Source organism: Styela clava, chromosome 11, assembly GCF_964204865.1.
Source record: "Styela clava chromosome 11, kaStyClav1.hap1.2, whole genome shotgun sequence".
Taxonomy (NCBI): Eukaryota; Metazoa; Chordata; class Ascidiacea; order Stolidobranchia; family Styelidae; genus Styela; species Styela clava.
In genome coordinates this window covers 7,359,935-7,383,395 of record NC_135260.1, presented here as the reverse complement: position 1 = coordinate 7,383,395, position 23,461 = coordinate 7,359,935, and the positions used below count along the sequence as shown (strand labels likewise).

General features: G+C 32.0%; 1 protein-coding gene across 2 annotated transcripts; it reads left to right on the top strand.

Moving 5' to 3' along the window:
• The first annotated feature begins 309 nt into the window (after nt 1–309).
• Nucleotides 310–9,709, top strand: LOC120347315 (HHIP-like protein 1). Of its 2 annotated transcripts, none has more exons than XM_039417233.2 (13): nt 310–429; nt 2,152–2,314; nt 2,672–2,936; nt 3,105–3,189; nt 3,742–3,849; nt 4,282–4,399; nt 4,616–4,797; nt 5,177–5,334; nt 6,012–6,176; nt 6,526–6,655; nt 7,486–7,625; nt 8,713–8,898; nt 8,976–9,709. In XM_039417233.2, the coding sequence occupies exons 1-13, from the start codon at nt 323–325 to the stop codon at nt 9,308–9,310; spliced, it is 2,142 nt and encodes a 713-aa protein (XP_039273167.2). In that variant the 5' UTR covers nt 310–322; the 3' UTR covers nt 9,311–9,709. The 2 variants fall into 2 exon arrangements, with proteins under 2 accessions (XP_039273167.2, XP_039273168.2); XM_039417234.2 differs by lacking the exon at nt 310–429 and adding an exon at nt 1,011–1,096 and having other exon boundaries at nt 8,976–9,708.
• The last annotated feature ends 13,752 nt before the right edge of the window (nt 9,710–23,461 follow it).

The following is a 23,461-nucleotide window of genomic DNA, read 5'->3' as shown; positions in this document are numbered from 1 at the left end:
AAAAGACGATGTTGTAATAATTATTTCTTGTTCTTTCTTCGACCTTTGATTACACAGTATACATATCATTCCTGGTATATGACCAGCCGGATACCTCTGCACTGCAGTGCTTTTATTTCCGGCACAATGAAATCACTGTGCTATTGAGTAGAATTAAATCACAGGAAAAGAACGGCGCACTCCGACCTAATAGCATATAGTTTACTGCTTATACACAAAACAACAGGAGTCATATATTTTCAGGGACAAAAGTTGTAGATGTTTGTATTTATAAATATATACATGTATATTTTGTTACAGATTGTTAGACTTAGTATACAGTATGTATGAAATTGCAATAACACCGATTTGCTATTGTTTTGTTATATTTTTTAAAATGATGTCAGACGCACACCCTATATGTATGGACGATAGTGCACCTACAATCAGGTTAGTACACATCTGGTATTTTCTATTAAAGGTATATAAATATAAGCCTGTACATACATACATATATATATATAACAACGTATTCTTTTTTTAACACAGTATTAGGCTACATAATGATGCATTTTCTTGTGAATTTGAATGACAGGATACATTTATAAACAAGATACGAAATGCAATATTAACCACTTTTTCTATTTTAATTAAAAGTTTCTTTTTCGAATTTTTTTTTAAATTTAGATAGAAATTAAATTTTCGCATGTCTATCTATTGTAACAAAGTTATCGCTCATTTTACATTGAAAATATAAATTATACCTAAAATCGAATATTGTAATATGAACTTCAATACGCATCAGATTTTGCCATTGCAACAATGATTTCATCACCTAGGGTGTGCGTAGCCTACAATGTTTACAAGTTTTTTTAGGTCAATTCTGACCCGAACTACAAACATGCTCAGCTCTTAAACGCTTTTCTCAGAAACGAAAAAAAAATGTTTGTTCAAGAATGGGTTCATTTTAGGGAAAGTAGGAAATGGAAGATGATTTAAATTTGGCCCGGGTAAAAACGTGAGGGCTTTTTCAGTAAGGCTTTATTGGAAAATATCAACACTTCACCTGGATGACCGATGCGAGGGGCCTTTAAAATGGGGCGTCAGCAAAAATTTAGTAAGTGAGGTTCAATTGAAAATTATCAATAATATAGCTATCATCTGGAAATTTTATTCTAAGTAATTTATATAATTGTTATTTGTGTTTATATCTTTGACAGTTATATTTTAACGTGACTTTCACTATATGAGCAAATAGAATATTAAAGAGATGTTTGAATAGTCTTGGAAGCAATTCCAGTCGAACATGCTAAACTTCTATAATTAACGTATTTATTTATATTGAGGTTTAGAGTTAATCAGGTTAATTAGCGGGCGGCAACAATTTCGATCATTTGTAATTTCCAAATTATATCTCCCATCTTCGAAAAAGGACGAGACTGAAATTTGCTTTACTTCACAATGCTGGGCATATTCGAATTATAGTAATCTTGAAATTCACTAAAACTGAACACTAAAACATGTTTATTGAAATTAAGATAAGATTTTTTTTATTATTATATTGATTTCTGGGGAGAGGAAAGCCGATAAGATAGCTTACTCGAATGACAAACCACGCTCTCTCATCGGGTTGCCAGTCAATCTCCTGTATGGGATTAGTTATCTGTTTCGAATGCATGGATTTTATGATGGTGGAAGCCGTATCACACACCAGTGATAACGTGAACCCTCCTGAGACGGCGAGAAGATCGAATATCCTCTCGCATATAATTATCCCTCGGAATTCGAACCTCCGCGGGGTACACTGAATGATACTCCTGCAGTATGTGTACCAGGTTAAGGTTAGGCCGAGTTATAGTTCTATTCCGAGTGCGGGGATTGTCTGTGTTAGCCAAGTGAATATACCCGCTTCCATAGGTTTCAGTTCCTTTACGCAATATGATGTAAAATAGGCGAACAAAATTAGTTACCTCCATATTGGTACACATGCTTCTGGAGCGCCCACTGAAATGCGATGGCAAGCGTGTCCTAACGCATAGAACGTTGCGCCAACCGACGAGAATACTTTCCACCAGGATAAAATATTTACACTGAATGTACAATTACTTCTTACGTTGCCACACGGATTCTCTTTGTCGTCTAATCAATCTTATACGAAGATTTTATTTCAAGAGATGCGAGTAGAAAATTCAAATTGTGTGCACAGTTCGAATGGTTCGGTTGCTGCAATGCACAAAAAGTTGAGAAAATTCAAGATAAACTTGACGAAATAATTGCAAGAGACAAAAACATGTCTGAAACTTGTAGAAATCTATTGGAAGAAATGCTATGCCAGGTAGAAAAGCATTGTTTCGAAGATAGCTTGAATTTTAATTCACTTATAGTTATAGTGACTAAATTTTTAATCTTTTTTGGATTAAGATGTCGTCAAGCAGCCTTTACTATTCCGTTGGGAAAAATTCACACAAAATATAATTCGATCAGTATATATATTATTCTCAAATTTTGAAAACGTGACCTTAATTGTAATAATAATTCTTGCTCCAATACAGCTCACGAAACAGGGAACAAAATTCCAAGTGTCCTAAACTTGATTTTGAAAGCTGTGATTAACTTATTCGTTTGATTACTATCGATAGTCCTTGTGCTATTTGACTGTTATATTAATTGGGGCCTACTAATATTTTTGCAGCAATGTTCAGCCTGGTCGGGACACATGTACTCAACAGAATACAACTTTGACGAAACAAAAACTATTAAATATCCTGGAATTTGCCCCAAATATGCAGGGAAATTATACAAAAATTGCAAATCGTATTTTCCAATAATCTTTGATCTGAAAGAAACAATTGAATTTTCCGAATTCAATGAACTTATGAAAGCCGGTTCAGATCGATATTGCTACCCCGACGTGGAAAACGTGGAACAATCTGTGAGACGTCAAGGAAATCATGAAAGTATCAGACTTTATCAAATTTATTTCATCATCATTTAATATACTGCAGATTTCTATTGCTATCAAAATAATTAATTTTTTTTTATAATGTTTAAACGAACCACTTCGATCCAACAAGACAGCTAACGCCCAGGTTATATATATATATATACATTTTTTCTTTTTTCAGATTGTTTTCGATTTTGCCTTGAGGAAGTCGTCAATGGCTTGTATCAACCAATTTCTGCTAAATTCCTCGATGACGGCACTAGAAGGTACGTAGATTAAGTGGTGCCATTTTCAAGAGTTTCAAGGTTTTATTGATTAAATGAATGTATCTGGAATGCTGTCAATGAGTTTTCAGTTAAATTTGGAAAACATTCGTATACTCAACGCCATCAATCCGCATAATATAGCTAATATAAAGGGTGTTTCCTAGAGAATCGATCTGTCCGTTTATCATAACAATGACCAATCAGAAATTAGTTTGCAATTTTTAATTGAAATGATGTTTGTGAATATGTAAACCAGTTTGTGAGAACATACTGGCAAATAACTCTCAAAAATCCTGCCATTGTATATAGTACAGAAAGCATTTCGCTTGGGTCAAGGTTCGGGGGTACAACCATTGTACATATCCCCGATCTACTTCCCAGGAACGCGACAAAACCCCATTTACGAAGCTTTCTTAAATTTTAGGTTAAACGTGAAAACAGGTATGTTTTCAAAAATGGGCTATAAAATTAGAGTGAGAAATACCACAAATTGGTGTTTTTTTGTGATTTAAAACCATTATTGTAATATCATTCACTTATTTTATTTCTCAGGTTTCTGGTTGCCGAGCTTCGAGGTGTTATCTGGATGTATTTATCCGATCGATCGAAGATAGCAACGCCATTCCTTGATATCTCTGATAAAGTTAGAGCTGATATGACGTAAGTAAATTGTGATAAACATTAATTAGTACAATTTGAGGAGGGAAAAAACAAATTGATATCAAAATTCACGAGTGGTTCCTTATTTCGAATCATACATCATGATAATTGTAGAAATCATGATGCTCTGATTTTCTGCTAAGGTTGTTCATGTATTTTTTGGGGAGTTATTCGGATTATATATCAACAAATCACTTTCCCGATTTCCACAGCAGTAACAAAACGTCCATAGGTCCTTCGTATGTTCAATAATATATATATATTACTAATGTATAATGTTAATTGGACCATGTTCATACTTTATATCATCATTCAAATATTACTGAAGACTATTTTTATGGCCAAAAGTTGCCAATCATATTTCGCGTTAGGCGTCACTTTAAAAACAGATCTAAATCATAAAATACATTTTAAATTGTTTTCGTATTTTAGTTCACAAGTTGAAATTGGATTTAAAGACTTCGTTTTTCATCCGGACTACAAAACCAACGGATACTTTTATGTAATGTACGTTTATTCTGGACTGAATCTGCGGATCTCAAGATTTGAAGTAATAAAACCTATCATATTTTACATATATTTTGAGCGTTTCTGTAAGATCTGAAAAAAGCTTCTTTCTTTTTTATAAGCAGCCTACAACTACAATTAATGAATTGATAAGGTAGTTTATTAACTCAAAACACTCAATACTGATATAGTTATTTAGTATACCATAAGACGGTTTATACATGGATATTATTTAAAAGCATTTTTATCTCCATAAAAGATTTCCAAATATGACATGAACAGAGCTGATAAAAAATCCGAATTGGTAATTCTCCAAGGAATTCATCTGGATGGAACATCACACAACGGCGGTTCATTGTTCTTCGGAAAAGATGGATTCCTTTATATTTCAATAGGAGACGGTGGAAACATGCAAGAACCATATAACCGCGCTCAGAGCAAGTGAGTAGATGCTGTTTAATTTTTAGTTTACTGTTTAAAATAGTAGATTTGAGTCATTGCGATGGTGTATTCATATGATTCATGGTGTTTATGAGCAAAATATTGACTGGGCTTGAGTTCTGACTGAAAATGTAAATTTTACTCTAGTGCATGACGATGCCAATGTCAGTGTTAAATGTGATCATTGATCAGCTAAATTTGAAACAAAGAATATTCCAATCATGTGCTTTTCCGTTGCACAGTTGCTAGACAAAACCAATTTGTAATTTGTATTATCATCACTAAAAATACTGTTATGATAGTTTAGGAACATTATTTCAATTTGGTAATTTCATGTTATCTTGATATATAATTTACCATTTTTGTTTGTTTTTCACAGAAACAAATACCTTGGTAAAATTTTGCGAATCGATGTCAACAGTGAACATGGTCGATATTCTATTCCCAAAGACAATCCTTTCGTTAAGGATAAAAAGTCGAAACATGAAATTTATGCGTATGGACTTCGCAATCCTTGGAGATGCTCTATGGACAGAGGCAAGAGCTTAATGAATATTTCTCACCATATTGGGTTCTAATTATAATTTATTACATATATAATTCATTCAAATATTCGGTACTTGTGAAGTATGTGAACCAAGATGGCGGACATCGGAACGTAGTATGTGTATCAGATTAGGGTTAGGCCATAATTTCAGGTACACTACGGGAGTCACTTGGATAGTCCCCGAACTCGTAATAGAACTAAGACAGGAAAAGTTGGAATAAAATCATGGCCCAATCCTAACCTGGTACACACGCTACGCTTCAGTGTCTGCCATCTTGGTTCGCATAATTCGGGAGTACCAAATATTTTATATATACATGAACTCTTCATGTTTCCAAATTTAGAAACCCTATTTGAATATTTTTCTGATACGTGTTGTATCCTAATCCACATCAGCTGTGCACAATCTATTCAGGATAACAATATAGATTTGTTGTGAATTATAGAAAAAAGGAACTTGACCAATATGAAGATGTAATATTGATCTGAAATATCGTACAATACATCCATTTTGTGTCCAATACTGTGATCAAGTTTACCGCCTCAATTCGAGTAACTTCTGAAGCAACTCCCAACTCTGTATCATCTCTCATCAAACTCACTCGTTAATCCAAATCCTCACTCCTTAAAATCATGATTTGATAACTTTGTTTCTTTGTTATTTTAGCCGAAGGAGAAGAGAGAATATTCTGTGGTGATGTAGGATTGAATTCATATGAAGAAATTGATATTATTCAAAAAGGCGGAAATTATGGATGGAGAATAAGAGAAGGGTTTCACTGTAGTCCGATTAAAAACACTGGATGCACGTCGGATGAAAACAACCTTAAAAGTAAGAAAATCATCCGATACAACAAAATTCATATTTTTAACTCTTACGGTTATCAGATTGACTGCAATCCAAATTTGCATTTCTATACAAAAGGACATTCAACCTTTAAAATGAATGCTCCCGTAGTATGTGTACCAGGTTATGGTTGGGCCATAATTTTATTCCGATTTCTTTATTTTAGTTCTATTACGAGTTTAGGGACTGTGTATGTGTTAGCCAAGTGAATATAGGCTTCTGTCCCTTTACACAACTTGATGTAAAGTAGGCGTACAAAATTAGTTACCTCCATATTGTTACACATGCTTCTGGAGCGTTTAAAAATGTAACTAAATTGTTTATATCAATTCAGAGAAATTCATCGAACCGATAATCGAACACGATCACTCGGAAATGGCAGCTATCATAGGTGGATATGTTTATCGTGGGTGTAAATACCCAGAATTAAATGGACTTTACTTCTACTCCGGATTTCAGTATGTGTAAGTTGGAAAATTTGTTTTTTTATATCGTGAGATTTTTCCAGTTTGATAGTTACGATGTTAAGAAGTTATAGAGTTATATAATTTTGTCAATTTTGATTTTTTTTTTCAAAATGTATCATTAATGTCAGTCATAATATTTAGTCAATTTTTTTTAGTAATTATATCAGAACTTCTATGTGCTCGAACATACTATATATACTGTATTTTTTATATACTTGCTAAAGTTGTCCTGTCCATACCGTTATGCGTTACGTTCAGAATTCGGCGCTACCGAAGTGTGTGTACCAATATGGAGGTAACTAATCTTGTTCGCATACTTTACATCAAGTTGTGTAAAAACTAAAAAGACTGAAACCTATGGGCATTGGGTGTATTCACTTGGCTAACACAGACCCCGAACTCGTAATAGAACTAAAATGAGTAAAATCGGCATAACATTATGGTCTAACGATAACAAAATATAACGTTTACTCCAAATACATCGATTGCAGAGTCGATAAAATTTGCGATCGAACTTCGAGAAAAAAATTGAATTTTGATAATTTAATTAAAGTTTCGTATTGAGAGTGAGGCAACGTGAGAATGCATATGTTATAGATTTATATATTATTGTTGCTGTCTTATTGCGCTTATAACATCAGTGATCTTTTTGCGTAACACAGGGTGAACCCTAGTATGCGCCCAAACCCTGGTTGAAATCCACTGCTCTAGAATATAAACAAATAGAGATTACTAAATGTGTCAATGTGTCTCAAAGCGCCATGTAGCAGGGATGATTACTTTTTAACATATCAAAAGCATTTCAATGTGACATTTCTGATTTACAGAAGTCCAATTGCCCTGAAGGAGATAGACGACGGGTCATGGGAAAGGTTTGGAGTTTGCTTTGAAGAGAAGTTGTGCACAAACCATGGACTATCAAGTAGAGAAATGTTTGTAACTTTATCGTTTGCTGAAGATACTGATGGTAGGTATAATACAATCACTACATTTCAACCTACATTTTATATATTCATTCATATTTCTGGTATATTCAAGGGTGTTTCAAAAAAGGGGGGGGGGGCACCTGTCCCACTAGATCCGCGGTACATGTGGGACAAGTGGGAATCGCGGGACAACTGAGACACGTGGGACAGGGGGCAAGTGAGATGCGTGGGGCGGGCATGTGGGACAAGTAGAACACGACATTTTTGAGACACCGGTATATTTACCACGTTTCGAGTAACATTTTTTATCTGGTTTGACTATAATTATGTTTAAATTAATAATAACGCTAGCACACTGTCTCAGCCGTTTGATCCTTACTAGTTTCTCATCGTTTCAAGCCTTACGGCTTACAGCATAAACAAGCAACATGTAATCTGAGATTCGAACTAAATTAAAAATAAGTTCATGTTATTTTTAAACACAAACATTGACTCAAATCTTTCGAATTTTGATAACTTTACTTTCTTTCGCATATGAAATATTTTTCATTTGATTCCCTCGTATTAAATAAAATCACACATTCGCTAGGTAAACCACTACATTTAATACTATTCCTGGACAGTTTGTGTGATACTAAATGTCTCTCTTTTTATGGCAACCCTAGCAAATTCCAGCAACAGCTGGACAAAATATATTCTGTTCGGAGTGTCATTAGATTACTTTTCATAAATTTAATTAATTATTTAGATTTGATTTATTAGATTAAAATCACACATTCGCTACAGTAAGCCACACTTAAATATTACAATACAATATTTCCGGACAGTGTTTGGGAGATAATGAAGAGTCCATTTCCTGTGGCAACCTTATATTCTAGCCACAGTTAGACGAATTATATTATGTTTGAAGTTAGATGGTATCGTTTGATTACCTGTCATGGAATCAATGAACCTAATTAAATTTCGATTTATTTCTGCCACGTTTTGTCTTGATTTCAGGTAGAGTGCTTAATATGCGTCCCTTTTGAGCTTCTCAGTCGGCAGCTTTAAGGTATTTCGTGCAAGTCGCTGAACGTCATCATTGAACAATTTCAATATTTTATTTCTCCCACATTTCTATTCATTTAGGTGAACTGTACTTACTCGGTACTGCGGTATCAAATGCTGGGCAAGCTGGCGGACGAATGCACAAATTAATTTACATGGGTTCTGATGGCGAAAGTCAGTCAGAAGATAGCTGCGGAGAATCTCGTCCAACAACAAACGTAAGAATAAACAATGATACTACTGTTATCAAATACAAAGAATCACCACGTGAGTATCTCAAAGATGTATCGAAGGCAAGTACAAAAAAAAATGCATGGAATTTTAAACAGATCTTTGTGGTTTAGGGTTATATTTCCGCTTCATGAAAGGGAACGCCTACAATGGATTGAACGGTAGATTGGAGGTGCGAAAAGAAGGTGGTGAATGGGGTACAGTATGTGGAAAACATTTCACAAAGGCTAACGCAGCCGTCATCTGTCAGATGCAATCACGTTTCTATCCGAAAGGTGACGTTTATTCATCCAACAAAGAGTTCGGAATTGGCGATGGACCTATTTGGGTGTCAAACAAAAACTGTGATAGATCAAAAAATACTTTTCTTGAATGTGTACGAAACGAATGGGGAGAAGTTGATGACTGCACTCATAAAGATGATGTTGCTATAAAATGCAGGTACTGACAACAACTGTTCTACATCATCAGACACGAAGTGTGCTTAAGGATCTGTTGACTAATTATTATTGTTCTATTGAAAAGTCTCCTTTCTCGACAACCAATGAAACAGTATTCGAAGATGTTACTACAAGAATATTTTGCTATTATCATGGTCTCAATATTTTATTTCAAATTTGCTCATTTTAAATTCTCAAGCATATCTTTATATGGTATTCGGTACACATTTTCATATAACATTTGACACAATTTAACTAACCATATTAGATATTTAACATCCGTGTCCATGTATTTGAGCATTGTTCTATTTCTAGACAGTTTATTATACACAGTTTATTATTATATAGTCCTATCATTATCTCTAATGTATATGCAAAAATAAAGAAGAATCTTCTAATTGACAAATTATAATTAATATTGGAATGAAGGACACAGTCCCACGGGTATATAAAGGTCATGCCATTTATAGCTTTTTTCAGGGATATTTGTAGCGAATTATCATGCGCCAAGAATGGTGACCGTACATTTGAACCCATGTACATTTGAACCCATGCGTATATCCACGGGTTCAATCTATATGCGGGTGCTAAAACCCATGGGTTAGGGTTAGTATCGGTTTAACTATCCGTGAAACAAAAAAAATTCCATAGGTGCAATAGCATACAGGTGCAATTGTCATGGGTTCAAATGTAATGGAACCGCCAAGAATAATTGGTTAACCCATGGTTTTCTTTACTCACATCGAAAGTAAAAGAGTGACTTTGACACTTGCTGCTTATCTCGGAGCGGTCATTTTTTGACACCTTATATAGCTGATTTAAAACATTGATGTGATAATATGATCTTGGTTATAAAGTAAGCTTTGGAAAACCTTAAAGGTAAAATTGGGGATGTACATATACGGTTTTTTCACAAAAGACCTTGTCTACCGCTGTAATTGGATTGCAAGATTTAACAGTACATAGATGACTCCTTCCAGACTATTTAATATAATCAGTTGCAGTATTAAGGTATATTTAATTACAATCACAGTTGTATGACATAAAGAGGGTGCAAATTATTTCTGTGTAAGGAACGTTGTAAAGTAAACATCGACTAGACTTGACTCAAGAGGGTTTGTCACAAAGAACAAAGCGCGAAGTGTTCTTTTATTATTTACTTAGTTAACTTTTATGAGAATTCTGTGTGCGTTCATGATAAATGTCAATATACTTTATTGTACGGAGACATTAAAAAAGTTTCCGTTGCTAATCGAAAAAGTACCGATAACGGTTATTTGTTGAACTTCAATATTATTCTCTATCAGTTCATTTCCAATTATTTAAAAAAAAAATTAATAGTGTAAATTTGAAATTGCACATTCTAACTAACATTTTGTTGCGAGACCATTTAGTTGTCTACTATTAGTCATGAGATATTTTTCATAACCTTACGCGACATAATTTAGCGTTAATGACCCTATTGCTTGCATATTATTTTTGATGAGCTGCTCTTAAATACAAGTTTGGGTTTCATGTTTTGTTATTTACAGTCAATTTTTTCGAATTTGATACTAGCGTACCCATCCATTCTATTTTACGTATCAGGTTTTAACTTACATAAATTGAATAATATATGAACCATAAAAATAGTTAATTTTTACCTACTAAATCTCATATTAAGGTTACTGCCGACCAGCTCTTTAATTAATTAAAAAAAAGTCACCGAGCACTTGAAATATGACCACAAATATTACTCAGAATAATCCCACAACATCATTCATTGATGTTTATTTCATTAAATCGTTATTCAAGATATTTGGAAATCACCATGTGTAATAATTATATCTGAAAGCCCTATGACGAGTGAGTCAAATATCTTTGATGTCTATGTGGGACTATGATTCAAATAAGTATTCAAGTAAGCAATCTTGATTTGATTTTCAGTCGTGTGAATTTTTGTTATAGATAAGTTGGAAATGGCGATTCAAACATATTCGTGCTATTACAGTGATCTGTGACTGGGACTAACGTTTTTTTTCAAATCATAGCAACGTTTCTTGGCTTAGGAATAGGGAAAACCTTTTTTGACGCCATCAACTCTGCGGAAAAATATCTTGAAATTTTTTCTTCTAATAATATGTTTACAAACTGGAATTATTCTAACCCATTTTAAGATATTTTCTGATAAAAATAAACGTTTCATTTTGAAAAGAGATTTTTCCAAATATTTTGAGCCCATATCAAACCAAAGTTTCTGAATAAAGTTAAAATATTTCAACACAATGAGCCATTGATCCCAGAACGTAAAATATAACATATATCGAACGTGCTGTAGGCAACAGCTAATTGATTTTTTTGGTATCAATTGTAGCACAAAGGCACAATTAATCGAAATTGCAGACACATGAAATAGTTAACATCAAAAGAATAGTCAAAAGGAAAATTTCCCATGAACTTGAATTTCTAAAAATATTGATGACAGATAAGATAATATAATAAAGTATATTAATAGAAAAACATTCCTGTACAATCCCCTCTAAACCTTTTGGTCAATTTCGTACAGCGCAAAAAATTTATTTCAGATATTTTTTCGCGCTGGGAGATAGTTCCTGTACTTCAGTAATTTTATCAACATGAAATAAAAATAAAATGACAATCATTCGCACCAATGTTTTATATGGCGTGTAAGCATTTATTCCTTATAAAAAAAGTATTTCACATTTTATCCAACAATACTTTCATTTAAACAAATACCACCTTTTCAAACCCAGCGACAAAAAAGAATCATTTGAACTGCGCCTTTCAAATAACCCACATTAGTAAGAATTCGGTGCTTTTCTAGCATAAATAAATTTTGTATTACAATGCTATACAATACGATTTCTACTTATATATATATATATATCGGGAAATCTTAAATCTTTTGTAGCTTTTTCCCAGACAAAATTAATTTGTAGAGAAAAAGTGAATACAAGATTCTAGGAAAATACAATTCAAAATTTCGACGTCTTTTTCTAAAGAATAATATGGGAAATCACGCTAAGTTAGTTTCTATATGATGAATTTATATATTCGTACTTAACCTGGGAATAAACTATCATGACCTAATCTATTCTTAAAACGATACCCAGTAGATGGTAGCAAAGAGCTTTTCAAGAAGCAAAATTAGTAGTATAGGTAATTCCGAGCGGAGAAACGAATTTTTTGATTCCTATTGCTTGCATTTTGTAATGTTCAATGAATCATTTTATTTCATCTAATCTTTATGACTTTCCACGCCGCAAGCAAAAAGTTTACATATTTTCCATTGTTCTATAACAAAGCAGCTCTTTTTTGAATACCAAGCTCACTTTATTCACAAATGAAGCATAAAAATTTATTTACAAATAGCTAAATAATTGCAACAAAAATAGAATTGTTTTAATATTCTTATATGCTGTTGAAATTGAAATAATAACAGGTTGAACCGCAGAAAGTTTAACCTGAACTTTGAACTTTATTGCAAGTTATATTTTGTAACATTTTACGAACCAATACATAAGATGATACAACATTCAAAATTGCCAGCTAGATATAAACACAACACCAAATAAATGCTATTGATATTTTGACTGAAAAGATTTTTTTGTACATTGCATAGATATTGCAAAAGAATCTTTGCTACGCAATGGCTACGTCCGAATTCAGATCAATGCCTGAATTAGTATATATGTATTATTCACAAATATATGTTCACACTTCATAACATATCACTAAAAATTGTAATGGTTTCCGAAAAATTAAAATTCCTTCGAATTAGAAAATCCCTAAATAGGGAACAAGAACAGTCTTAGAATAAAGCCAGTACTTAATCTTTAAAGTCCTGTAGACGGAGTTGTTATTTGCAACGTTTGGAAATAACCTTGTTTAATATTTCATATGATTCTACATATCAGTTTCGAAGATATAAGAAAATATTGTATATTTGAATACGTAAATGAACTTGGGTAATATGTTTTTTTTTTTATTACAGGTGACTTAGAATTGTACGAATGCCTAAGTAGAATATTTTTGTTCCGAAAACTAAAAAAAGTTTCAAATGACTTGAATGTGGGGGTGATTCAACGAATTTAATTGAAAAAGAATTCACTAATATTTGAATTTAATATTTGGAAGGTTTCAGGCATTAATCATATATAATTATTGTGAATTCATTAATGAAATATCAGTTTATTTTATTAATATGAGATTCAAGTTCACACGATTCACTTAATTAAAACTTGACATCAAAATAATCTTGGATATTATTTTTGATTCAAACGAGTTGGAAAGAAAAATAAATTCACCAATCGGCTTATAGTATTCAAATCTTCGAGAATTTCGAAAAGTCCAATAGAATCTAATAGATTACGTTTGACAAAAGAAACAAGAACCAATTTGTATCATGAAACAGTTTACAATAATTTTACTATTTTATGGTGAATTTTGAGTCCTACAGCCTATAGTATGAAATTTTATATCGGTAAAGATCTGTTGGAATAATTGTTTTTACATTAAAATGGTGGTACTCCAGTGGTATGTGTACCAGGCTAGGGTTAGACCATAATTTTATTCCGGTTTTCTTATTTTATTGAGATCGGTGACTGTCTGTGACCAAGGGAATATCCCCCTGTCCATAGATTTCAGTCATTTTACACAAATTGATGTAAAATAAGAAAACAAAGTTAGTTACATCTATATTGGTGCACATACTTCTGGAGCGCCAAAATGATTACGAAATTGCGCAATAATGTTTCAAGTTTAATAATAAAATCCAATTTATTCGCAGTGGCCACAAACTTAATAACACATTTAAATTAATCTCGATAATAAATAGGTACTTGATTTAGTTCAAAGAATTAATTGGAAAATTTGAAAATCCCCATATTAATTTCTTTTACTTGAAAGTCCATTAACAAAATGATTTTTCAAGCTAAAACCTTTGAATTCGTGTTTCTGTATCAAAATAGTCGATTCACATAAGATTCGATATTGAGTTATGTGATCATTTATTATGCAGTACTTCGGAATATATATATATATTTATATCATATACATATATATATATATATATAAGTGATGCAATGATGCGATTTACGTCATGATCTCGAAAAAGGCGCTATTGATTCTTGGTATTTCCTTGACCTGAAATAATGGACAACTTCCAGAATGAGATCGTAAAAGATAAAATTTATAATTGAAAGATTTTGGCCAAAATATCTCTGACTGCATAATTTTTATCGGCTGACAAATTTATTGAGCGCGCGTAGTACAATCAAAGTTTACTTTAAAATTCGAATTTAGAGATACAATTTTGCTTATTAATAAATATTGTTAACATTGCAAGATTGCTCATTATATCAGTTTTATCTATTTGTACTTTTACGAGGTAATAATCAAACTTCAACAGTATACTTTTATTGGATAAAAATGACAATTTTAACAAATATTAAGAAAAAAATTTGGAGACGACATAATAAATAGATGATTTCAATTATACTTTACTCAAATTGTCTGTAGTAATAATTAACAATCAGAACAAAATTACTGAAACGTCATGTTGTGAGTTAATTTTTTTTTTGTAGTAAATTCCGTCTGATACTCAGAGGAGGGTGAAAACAAATCATTACAGGTGTGCTTTTTTGAGATTGTGTATCCCCTTCCTGTAGAATTACTTATATTGCTTATTGGACACGAAATGGACCTATGGATCGTTTTGTTATTATTGTTCTTGTTAGTATTTTTCTTCTTGTTGATACCGTATGAAAAAATCTCTTTCTCAACAACTACTTGACCATTTGCTTTGAAATTTTTAGTGGCTGAAGATTTTATTTTCCGCTCGCTAGAAGTAGGATATTGCTTTTATTTATTTTAAAACTTCTTGAGGGCTCTATGTGGTTCGTTTTTCACCTCAAAATTTTGTGTGACGACCTTTTCAAAATTAATAAAAAATATTTGCAGCCGTTCTTCGACCTCTCTCGTGCTGCGCGAAAGTCGGAAATTTTTACGGTACCGGTTCTGTAAAATGTAAGGTAGACTAATGCTTTGCCTTGGTCTTCGTGTCCATATTTTGAGGCACCGCTCTCTTGTTTCATCTAGTAAATATAAATTTACGATAACGTAATTTTTGTGTTAACTGAAAAGTCCATAGGAAGGTATTTTTAAAACAATTTCCGTTCATCGAATATAAAAAATGTCCAAGAAATTTACATTAAAAGAAATTATCGCATTCGTAAAACTAACTAGGTTAATTATCAGTTAGTTGGTAAATAACAAGGTTTGGAATTAACTAAGTGCCGTGAGGTAGATACAGTGAGATAATAACTACAATGAAGTTGGAAATATTCCAAGAGGAAATTTTTGCTATCTGACTCATCCATTTAATTACTGTTCTTTGCAACATATATACTAGATATTGTTGACATTTGAAGCCCAAAATTATAATAAGTATTATTGCATATAATAAGTATGTTAGTACATTTAATTATGACCTGCAATAAGTACAAGTCTCATTGTACAATATCCATAAAGAAATATTTTGAGTATCCTCCGCAACATATTGCAAATTGGGATAAAAATAACGTACATCTATCTCAACATGGCAATACTTATCTCGTGAAGTTTCACCTAATTTTTTTAAATGACAGATGACGCTAGAGAGGTTTATTTTGGCCAGATAATTTGAAAGATTGAAATAGGCCCATAGGAAGTACTTTTCAAATATAAGAAATTCACGAGAATCGAGCAAAAAAACAATTAACGTATTTGAAAAATTTCCAATTTTTCTAATATTTATTTTATTCCAATAATTAGGTTCATTGTGACCTTCAAAACTTTCCTGGCTTCGGGCTGAAATTTTATTTGTTTTATCATCATCCGATGTCGAATCATCTTATCTTGTGTCTACTAATCATCATTTTCTGTTATTGCAACAAAAATTCTTTTTGCTGTTTTATTATTTATTTATTTTGATTGTCATAATTGTACCACATTTTGTTGACTTTTATTTATTAATTTTGCTTCTTTATTTTTGTTTTGTGGTAATATAAATACTTTTAATAGTAATAATATCAGTTGACATTTTTGAGGTGAAATCGATGCAAATTTGTAGAAAATTAGTCGCTATACCGTGAGCTGAACTTCTATTGATCATGAGTTTGCCAAGATAGAACAACCGATAAATTATGTTTTGGTGCAGTTTTCTTAAAACTCTAAAATTCGGGGTAAAAAACGGGTCCAGCGAGTCTGAAAAAATTAAAAAATATCTATATGAGCAACATTTGGTTCAAGAAACAATAATTACAACATGAACTATAAAAATAATTCGCTGGTTCACTTTGTTCCTGGCAATAAAACTGAACGTTGACAATAACATTTCATGGTAGTTACATATATTAAGATGGTATTATCGTGTATGTGTGTGTGTGTGTGTATATATATATATGTGCGCTTGTAAACCTGCTTTTATGTTGTTTTTTGCAAAAAATTGATGTTCTAATTTGTTGTAAATTGCACTGATTTAATTTTGATATTTTTTTATGTTTACCTGAAAACGTATGAGTAAACGTAAGTGGCTTGATTTGATTGCCTCGAGAAGCAACCAACTATTTAGTGGCCTGGGTCAGAATGAAGCTTTAATAACAACAAAATATAGTACATATTTCTTTATAAAAAAGTTGTCAATTGCAAAAGTTTGTGTTGCTGGCAGAGTTCAGATTACATATTTTTGATCACAATAAATGCATTAATCATTTGCTCCTGTTCACCACCAGAACGAAACAAATGTAGTAATTCTCAAAAATTTATTCGATCGGGAAAATATTACAAATCGTATTTTATAAAACAGATGTTTTGGGCGTCTAATTAAAAACTAATTCTAGAATAAAAAGTTTAAACATACAACGTTAAATTTAGATTTAAGTCGGAGTTTCCAATTGAAGAATTAGCGATAATATAAGGGTTCAAACGCTCATGTGTTGTTTTAAATCGTATGGAATTATCTTGCTGCTATCATTGTGTTTGAAAAAAAAAATAATCTAAACTTTTTCAAAATTATATATACTACGGCTTAATTGTGAAATTTTGAGGAATTTAACTGAATGATTATTAAATTAATAATTAAAAGCAAATACGTGGGAAGTGGTAGTCATAACGTCAGTTATAACCTTATAACGTCAGTGATGCATTCGGGATCAAGATCTAGATCAGAACCTAATTTAAGACATTTGGAAATCACCATATTATTGTATTTTATATATAGGCTTATTAAAAAAAATTTCCTACTTTTTTTTAATCTCTAATTGAGACATTGATAAAGTCTGTTTAAATTAGCTTGATAAAAAATTGAATATGAAATCTATATAGCAAATTGTAACTGAATAAAAGTCGAATATCAAAATACATCAGACTATCAGATCCATGTATTTCTTGTAGTCAATTCATGAGGGATTTTTCAATATTAAAATCATAAGTGGTCATATTTAAACAATATACCTACTATTTTAAATGCCTTGTGAACTATGGAAGTTTTCTTTTTAATAATTTAGTCATCTTCAAGTTTATCATTGGTATTTCAATGCCTAGAAGTCGGAAATTTTTTTTATAATTTCATGTCATCTTCGTAATATCATGTCATCAAATTCCTAAAATGTCTTAGACAATTTAATTTAGTTTCCAAAATTAAACAGCTTTAAACTGAAGTTTCGTTTTGAAACTACATTCACGCAATCGCATTATGAATGAAGTATTTTAAAGCGCTTGGGAATGTTCCCAACATGTTTGTGTAAAACACAGAACAAGCATATTTAACAATATCAAATTGTAGTGCAACTTAACCAGTATTTGAACTCTGCAGTGCCAGAGTAGATTTTCGATTTATGACTTTCGACGATTTTGCGTTACGCCCATTTCTTTGTAGTCATGAACACGTTCCACGATTAATAGTATGTTAATACATGCCCCACAGCATTTATTTCATCTTTATTACATGCAAAAATGATACAAGTTAATAGGCTACAAACATGATACAAACTTCAATCGAGTGTCGAAATCGAGTGTTATTCCTAGATGACTGAGTATACGAGCAAGTTTGATGGAGAATGACAAAAAACTATAAACAATACCGGGCTTTTTTGTGAGTTGGGAATCGGGACTGTTCGCAACAATGACAAACATTCACAAAATAAATAATGCAAACCAAACCAAAACTGAGGCAAAGGTACTTTTTATCGAGCGAAAGTACTTTTCTTCGTGCTAAATTTGAAGGTGAAACAGAGAAAACACGTTGAAAAGAGTACAATAGGGAAACAAAAAAATTACCATCATGAAAAGGTAAATTCTGACTTAGTAAAATAAAACAAAGAGATTATCGTCGTACTCATGGTATAATTCTATTCAAAAATGAAATACAAATTGCCATCAAGTCAATAGTCATTTTCATGAAACGTTATAATAAACACGAATATAATAATACAACTATATAGGTATATTTTTTTGGTTTCCTCACAACCTCTTGCTATTCACAAATTCCCCAGTATGACGCCGTGTTACATAAAATAATTCAAAAAGAACAATATCAGTCGATACTATAATGACGTAAAAACATTTGATTTCCCGCTGTTATAATCCATTGTCAGCAATGAAAAACAAACTATTTTGGGCAGATAATGACGTATGAACAAAATATGATTACGTTTTGAACTTTTCACCAAACATTAGAGCGATGTAAACTCAATGGGATAGTTGCGCGAATGGGAAAGTTTTAAAAAGTCATCCACTTCAAAAGCTTATACATAAAGTTCATTTATACATATTTTGGTCACTCGCCATTTTAAACTGAGATATAGTTTGTGACTTCGGAGTAACACGTAAGTCATTTTTAAGATGGAAACTTCCCCACAATAAATACATTTTTAGAATAGCGTCATGCTTGAAAATATAAATATTCAATGTCCAATTTTTCACTATTTTAAGATAATTACGTTTTCTTTTTTGCACATTCTGCTACAAATAACAAAATAAGACTTGTTATGACTAAATATGGGCTGAACAATCTCTCGGAAAATTGTCATCATCCTATTTGTAAGTTGTCCAATGGTCTCTTCGACAGTGAGATTATTGACCTTTAACCCTTCGATTTAGGCGTTTTTGTTATAGTATACTTCGAGTTAGTGCATAACCAACTAGCACAACGTAGAGGGAGAGGAACAGTAGATAAATCTGACATGTGCAAACTACGGCCAGCCTGATGCTGCCACAACCCCCAAACTTGAACTAAATTTTAATATTTTAGCTGAAAAATAGCTCAAGGAATTTGTTGAGATTGCGATTAAATTTTGTTTTGGCACGAGGTTTATTGTTTTCCACTTTAGCTTTTGTAACACTGTGCTGAATATTATTCATAAAATGTAACTTTTTACGTCACACTTACATGGCCCGCCAGTCCAGGTGGGCAAAATTCTTGGCCCTCAGTCCAAAAACCTTGCCCTCCCCTGAGTTAAATACACGTTAGACCGCTCAGCCGTATATCATATTTTTGTATTGTTAATCATGTTATTTAGCATTAATATATATTGAGTGAAAATCTTCTGGTCGACATGACAATTCGTAATTGATGCATACTTCGAAATTTACTTGATTTTTACCTAAATTTTGGCAATAGTATTTGTTCTTGGTAAACTGTCTTGATTCAACATTTCCAAAATAACTCTGTTTCGGCATTTGATTCACAAAAACGTTGGTACGTGATTCAATATGCGGTTTTGAGATATCAATTTCCGGATCATAATTTTGATCGTAAATCACCATATTTGTTGTTTCTACAATTATTGTCCATTATATTTCAAGAAATGGGGAATTTATTTCCTCAAAATATTATGATTGAATGACATAAATACGTTTTAAAAGGCTTCTCAATACAGATGATGCTTTTAATAGCTATCCACGTATGCCTGCTAAATGTGTAGAAATTTTAGTAAAAAATTATATATATATTGCGATCCGTTCAGTGCAACGAACTTCCTGTGCGTCGTTTAGCGTTTACTATGTTCTGGATTCATAGACGATCTTGGTCACGATTTTTTTGGTATAAAAAGAAGTCTGAACCACATACAACAAAACTGAATTACTTCACACAATACTAAATTGTTCACGCTTTCACCTACACTTGGTAATCTGTAGGGATAGATTCGACAAACTTTCAAAAAAATAATCATTTTTGTATAAAGGACGTTTTAGACTTGGAAATTATTTACAAAACAAAACGTAAACAGTAGTAATTACCTCAAAACTCATATTCTCATTGTGGCTTCTTGGAAGGTTATGTTTCTCCACTTACCAATGGAACAATTAGAACAATTATCACACAACTAAATAAGAAAACAAGCTGAGAGAAAGGGGACTGAAAAAATTTTGGAAAATGAATTTTTCGTCGCCGCTTGGGTGGAAAGTATTTTCAGAGAAAAAATGGAGAAAATTACAGAAATGCATCTTTTTGTACTGTTTCATTTCTAGATAATATTAGTCGACGATTCTACTATTTGAACGATCCCAATTGCAACGTTAAAATACCGTTATATTAAATTCCATTTACGGATCATTTCTGAGCTTTTTATTTTTGATTTTGACCAAAATTTTGAGAGATGATGAGATAAAACTTTCAACAACTTACCTTCCTATTCATGAAGTTCAAACATCAAAAATGTCAATATTTATATAAATCTAAACTTCATAATTTTTGTTTGCATTTCAATGAGCTGAAATTTTGTTCTATTTTAGTTCAAATATTTTTAACATAAAACGAAGGTGAAATTGATATCGTTGACTCACGTGTGTTCTTAATTCGTTTCGAAATTTTTCCAAGTTTTTAACCTATTTACTTATTTACGTCACATTTTGATAACTTCGTGACATAAAAGTTTTTATTAGAAATATGAATTTTTGGGAGGGAATGTATGGATTTTAAATTAGCTAGAATAATGATAAAACTACTAAAATTTTACAGTTTAGTTGGAATAGTTATTGGCACAACATCCATCAACTATGCCCGATCTTGTTAATACTATCTTTGTAATGATAATATCTCTCATTTCAATAAAGTTATGATTTTTTGTAAAAATGCCATAATAGCATATAAAGAATAAGAAGATGTTAGCATTTTTTGAATGTATGTTATTTATTCATTTACATTATTGAACACAAAGTTATGCTTGTTTTAATGTACATTACATTTCCATGACCTAAAGGTAGTCTCTGAAAGACTTTTTTATTTTTGTTTATTTATTTATTTTCAAGATTACTACTGGTCCGGGGGAACCTTGTGCTGTTTTATTTCCACAAGCATTGCTATCTCTCATTAAATGAAGTACATTGTGTTTAACCTCAAATCTCATAACATTTTATGACTAGAAGCGTTATTTTTCTTGCAAGGAGTGCTAGCCACCTCATAAGTTGTACAAGGGTCGCACCCTCGTTTTCTTATGTTAAATTCTTCATTGAAATGTTTATTCTAAATTTAAAGACTGTGTCGATCTAACTTTTGAAAGACGGCTGCTTTCAGATCTTAATCATCACGAATATGAACCCTTGTCTGATGCTTATAATCAATGGAAATCAACTAGTTACGATTAATTATGATTTCAAAGTTTTAAATACGCATTACTTATTTATACTTGTTTTGTTGTCAGAATAGATTTCTGGAAATCACGACATTTCTGTTGGAAGACTTTTTGTTTCGGATAATTATTTTAGTTCAACTGAGAAACTCCCATAATGCAGAAGAAAAGTCATTTTTGAACATTTACGTTTCCAGTTTTTATTGCTAATTTGATTGATTTATCCGAAAATATATATTGGCATACCATATCATGAAATTACGTGCACGTTTTACGCACCAAATATAAGTCATTTCGGATGTTCGCACGTTACGTACGTTCGCGCGACGCACGCAAGGATGTGATAAATTGAATCACGCAAATATTGTAACTTTGCGTCATGCTAGAAAAACTCGGACCTAACAAAATACTGTGGAATTGATTTCACATCAAAAATAATGTTAAAGAGAGCAGTGATTGTCAAATTTTTCTTCGTACTGTATTTTCTTGTCAAATGTATACCAATCAAGCATAACTGTTTCAAATTGTCGCCTCGAGGGTGTGTATCAAAAATATACACCAAGTTAATGTATAAGAATCAAGTAAGTGTATCAAGTACAGAACAAAAGCGTTTTTGTGGAGTATTTCAAACATGGAAGCGCATTGCTTTAATAAAGGGGAAAAAAGTTCACATATATCTTCTTCAAGTTATATTTGCCCATGAGCTCACGTTTTGGATTGAGGGGTTCAGTTTGAAGCAAATAAGTTGTCCATAAAGTGGTAAAACAACTAATATATTATTTAGCATTCTAAAACATGACTGATCAGCTCCACAAAATTGATCCAATATCATGACTTTGTTTTATGCTCTCACACTCTAAATCGTCGACCTCATTTTAAGATTCTGGCGAGACTTCCAACTCTTCTTTCCTCAGAGAATAACAAACAGTTATATCTATAACGTTTTTTATGAGGGGCAGTGTGTATCGCATACCACTTCTCTGACATTATTATACACCAAATTGAGACCCAGAAACATACATTGCAATATTTATTCAAAATTTTGAAATAAAATATATTTTAAAAAAAATGTATCAACTGTGATAACATTTAAATCATAGTATATTGGTTACCATACATTTGTATTTATCATTAAAGTTTTGATTGTTAAGCGAATAGCATCCAGGTCATATTTAAGTTTCTATTATTTGTGGCCGGTTCTGCTAAAATGATGTGTGAGTATAATACCGTGTGGACTTTTGAATCAATTCGGTGTAAGATGTCATATCAAACTAACCGTTAGGTTGTGGAGTTATTTATAAATAGTGATACACTGTATTTCAATAAGTATTTACGATTGTAGGGAACTCCGCTATGTGTCAACCACCTCGTATGACCTAAACTGGACAGAGGTGTATAATAGGTACGAGGGAAAATCCAATGAATGACCTGAAAGGGATTTTAGGGGGAGTCATGGAAAAGCTTATTGCAAAACTGCAGTTCATGTCAGTGCAACTAGTAACAATTGTTTCAAAGTTCCCCATTTTATATGTTGTTGAATATTGTTCA

Bases quoted from the DNA above. Each gene is read 5' to 3' on its own strand.
- LOC120347315 (XM_039417233.2), top strand. From the start codon at position 323: ATGTATGAAATTGCAATAACACCGATTTGCTATTGTTTTGTTATATTT. The intron at 2,937-3,104 runs GTATCAGACTTT...TTCTTTTTTCAG, and splicing joins ACGTCAAGGAAATCATGAAA to ATTGTTTTCGATTTTGCCTT. The intron at 8,899-8,975 runs GTGAGTATCTCA...TTTGTGGTTTAG, and splicing joins CAAATACAAAGAATCACCAC to GGTTATATTTCCGCTTCATG.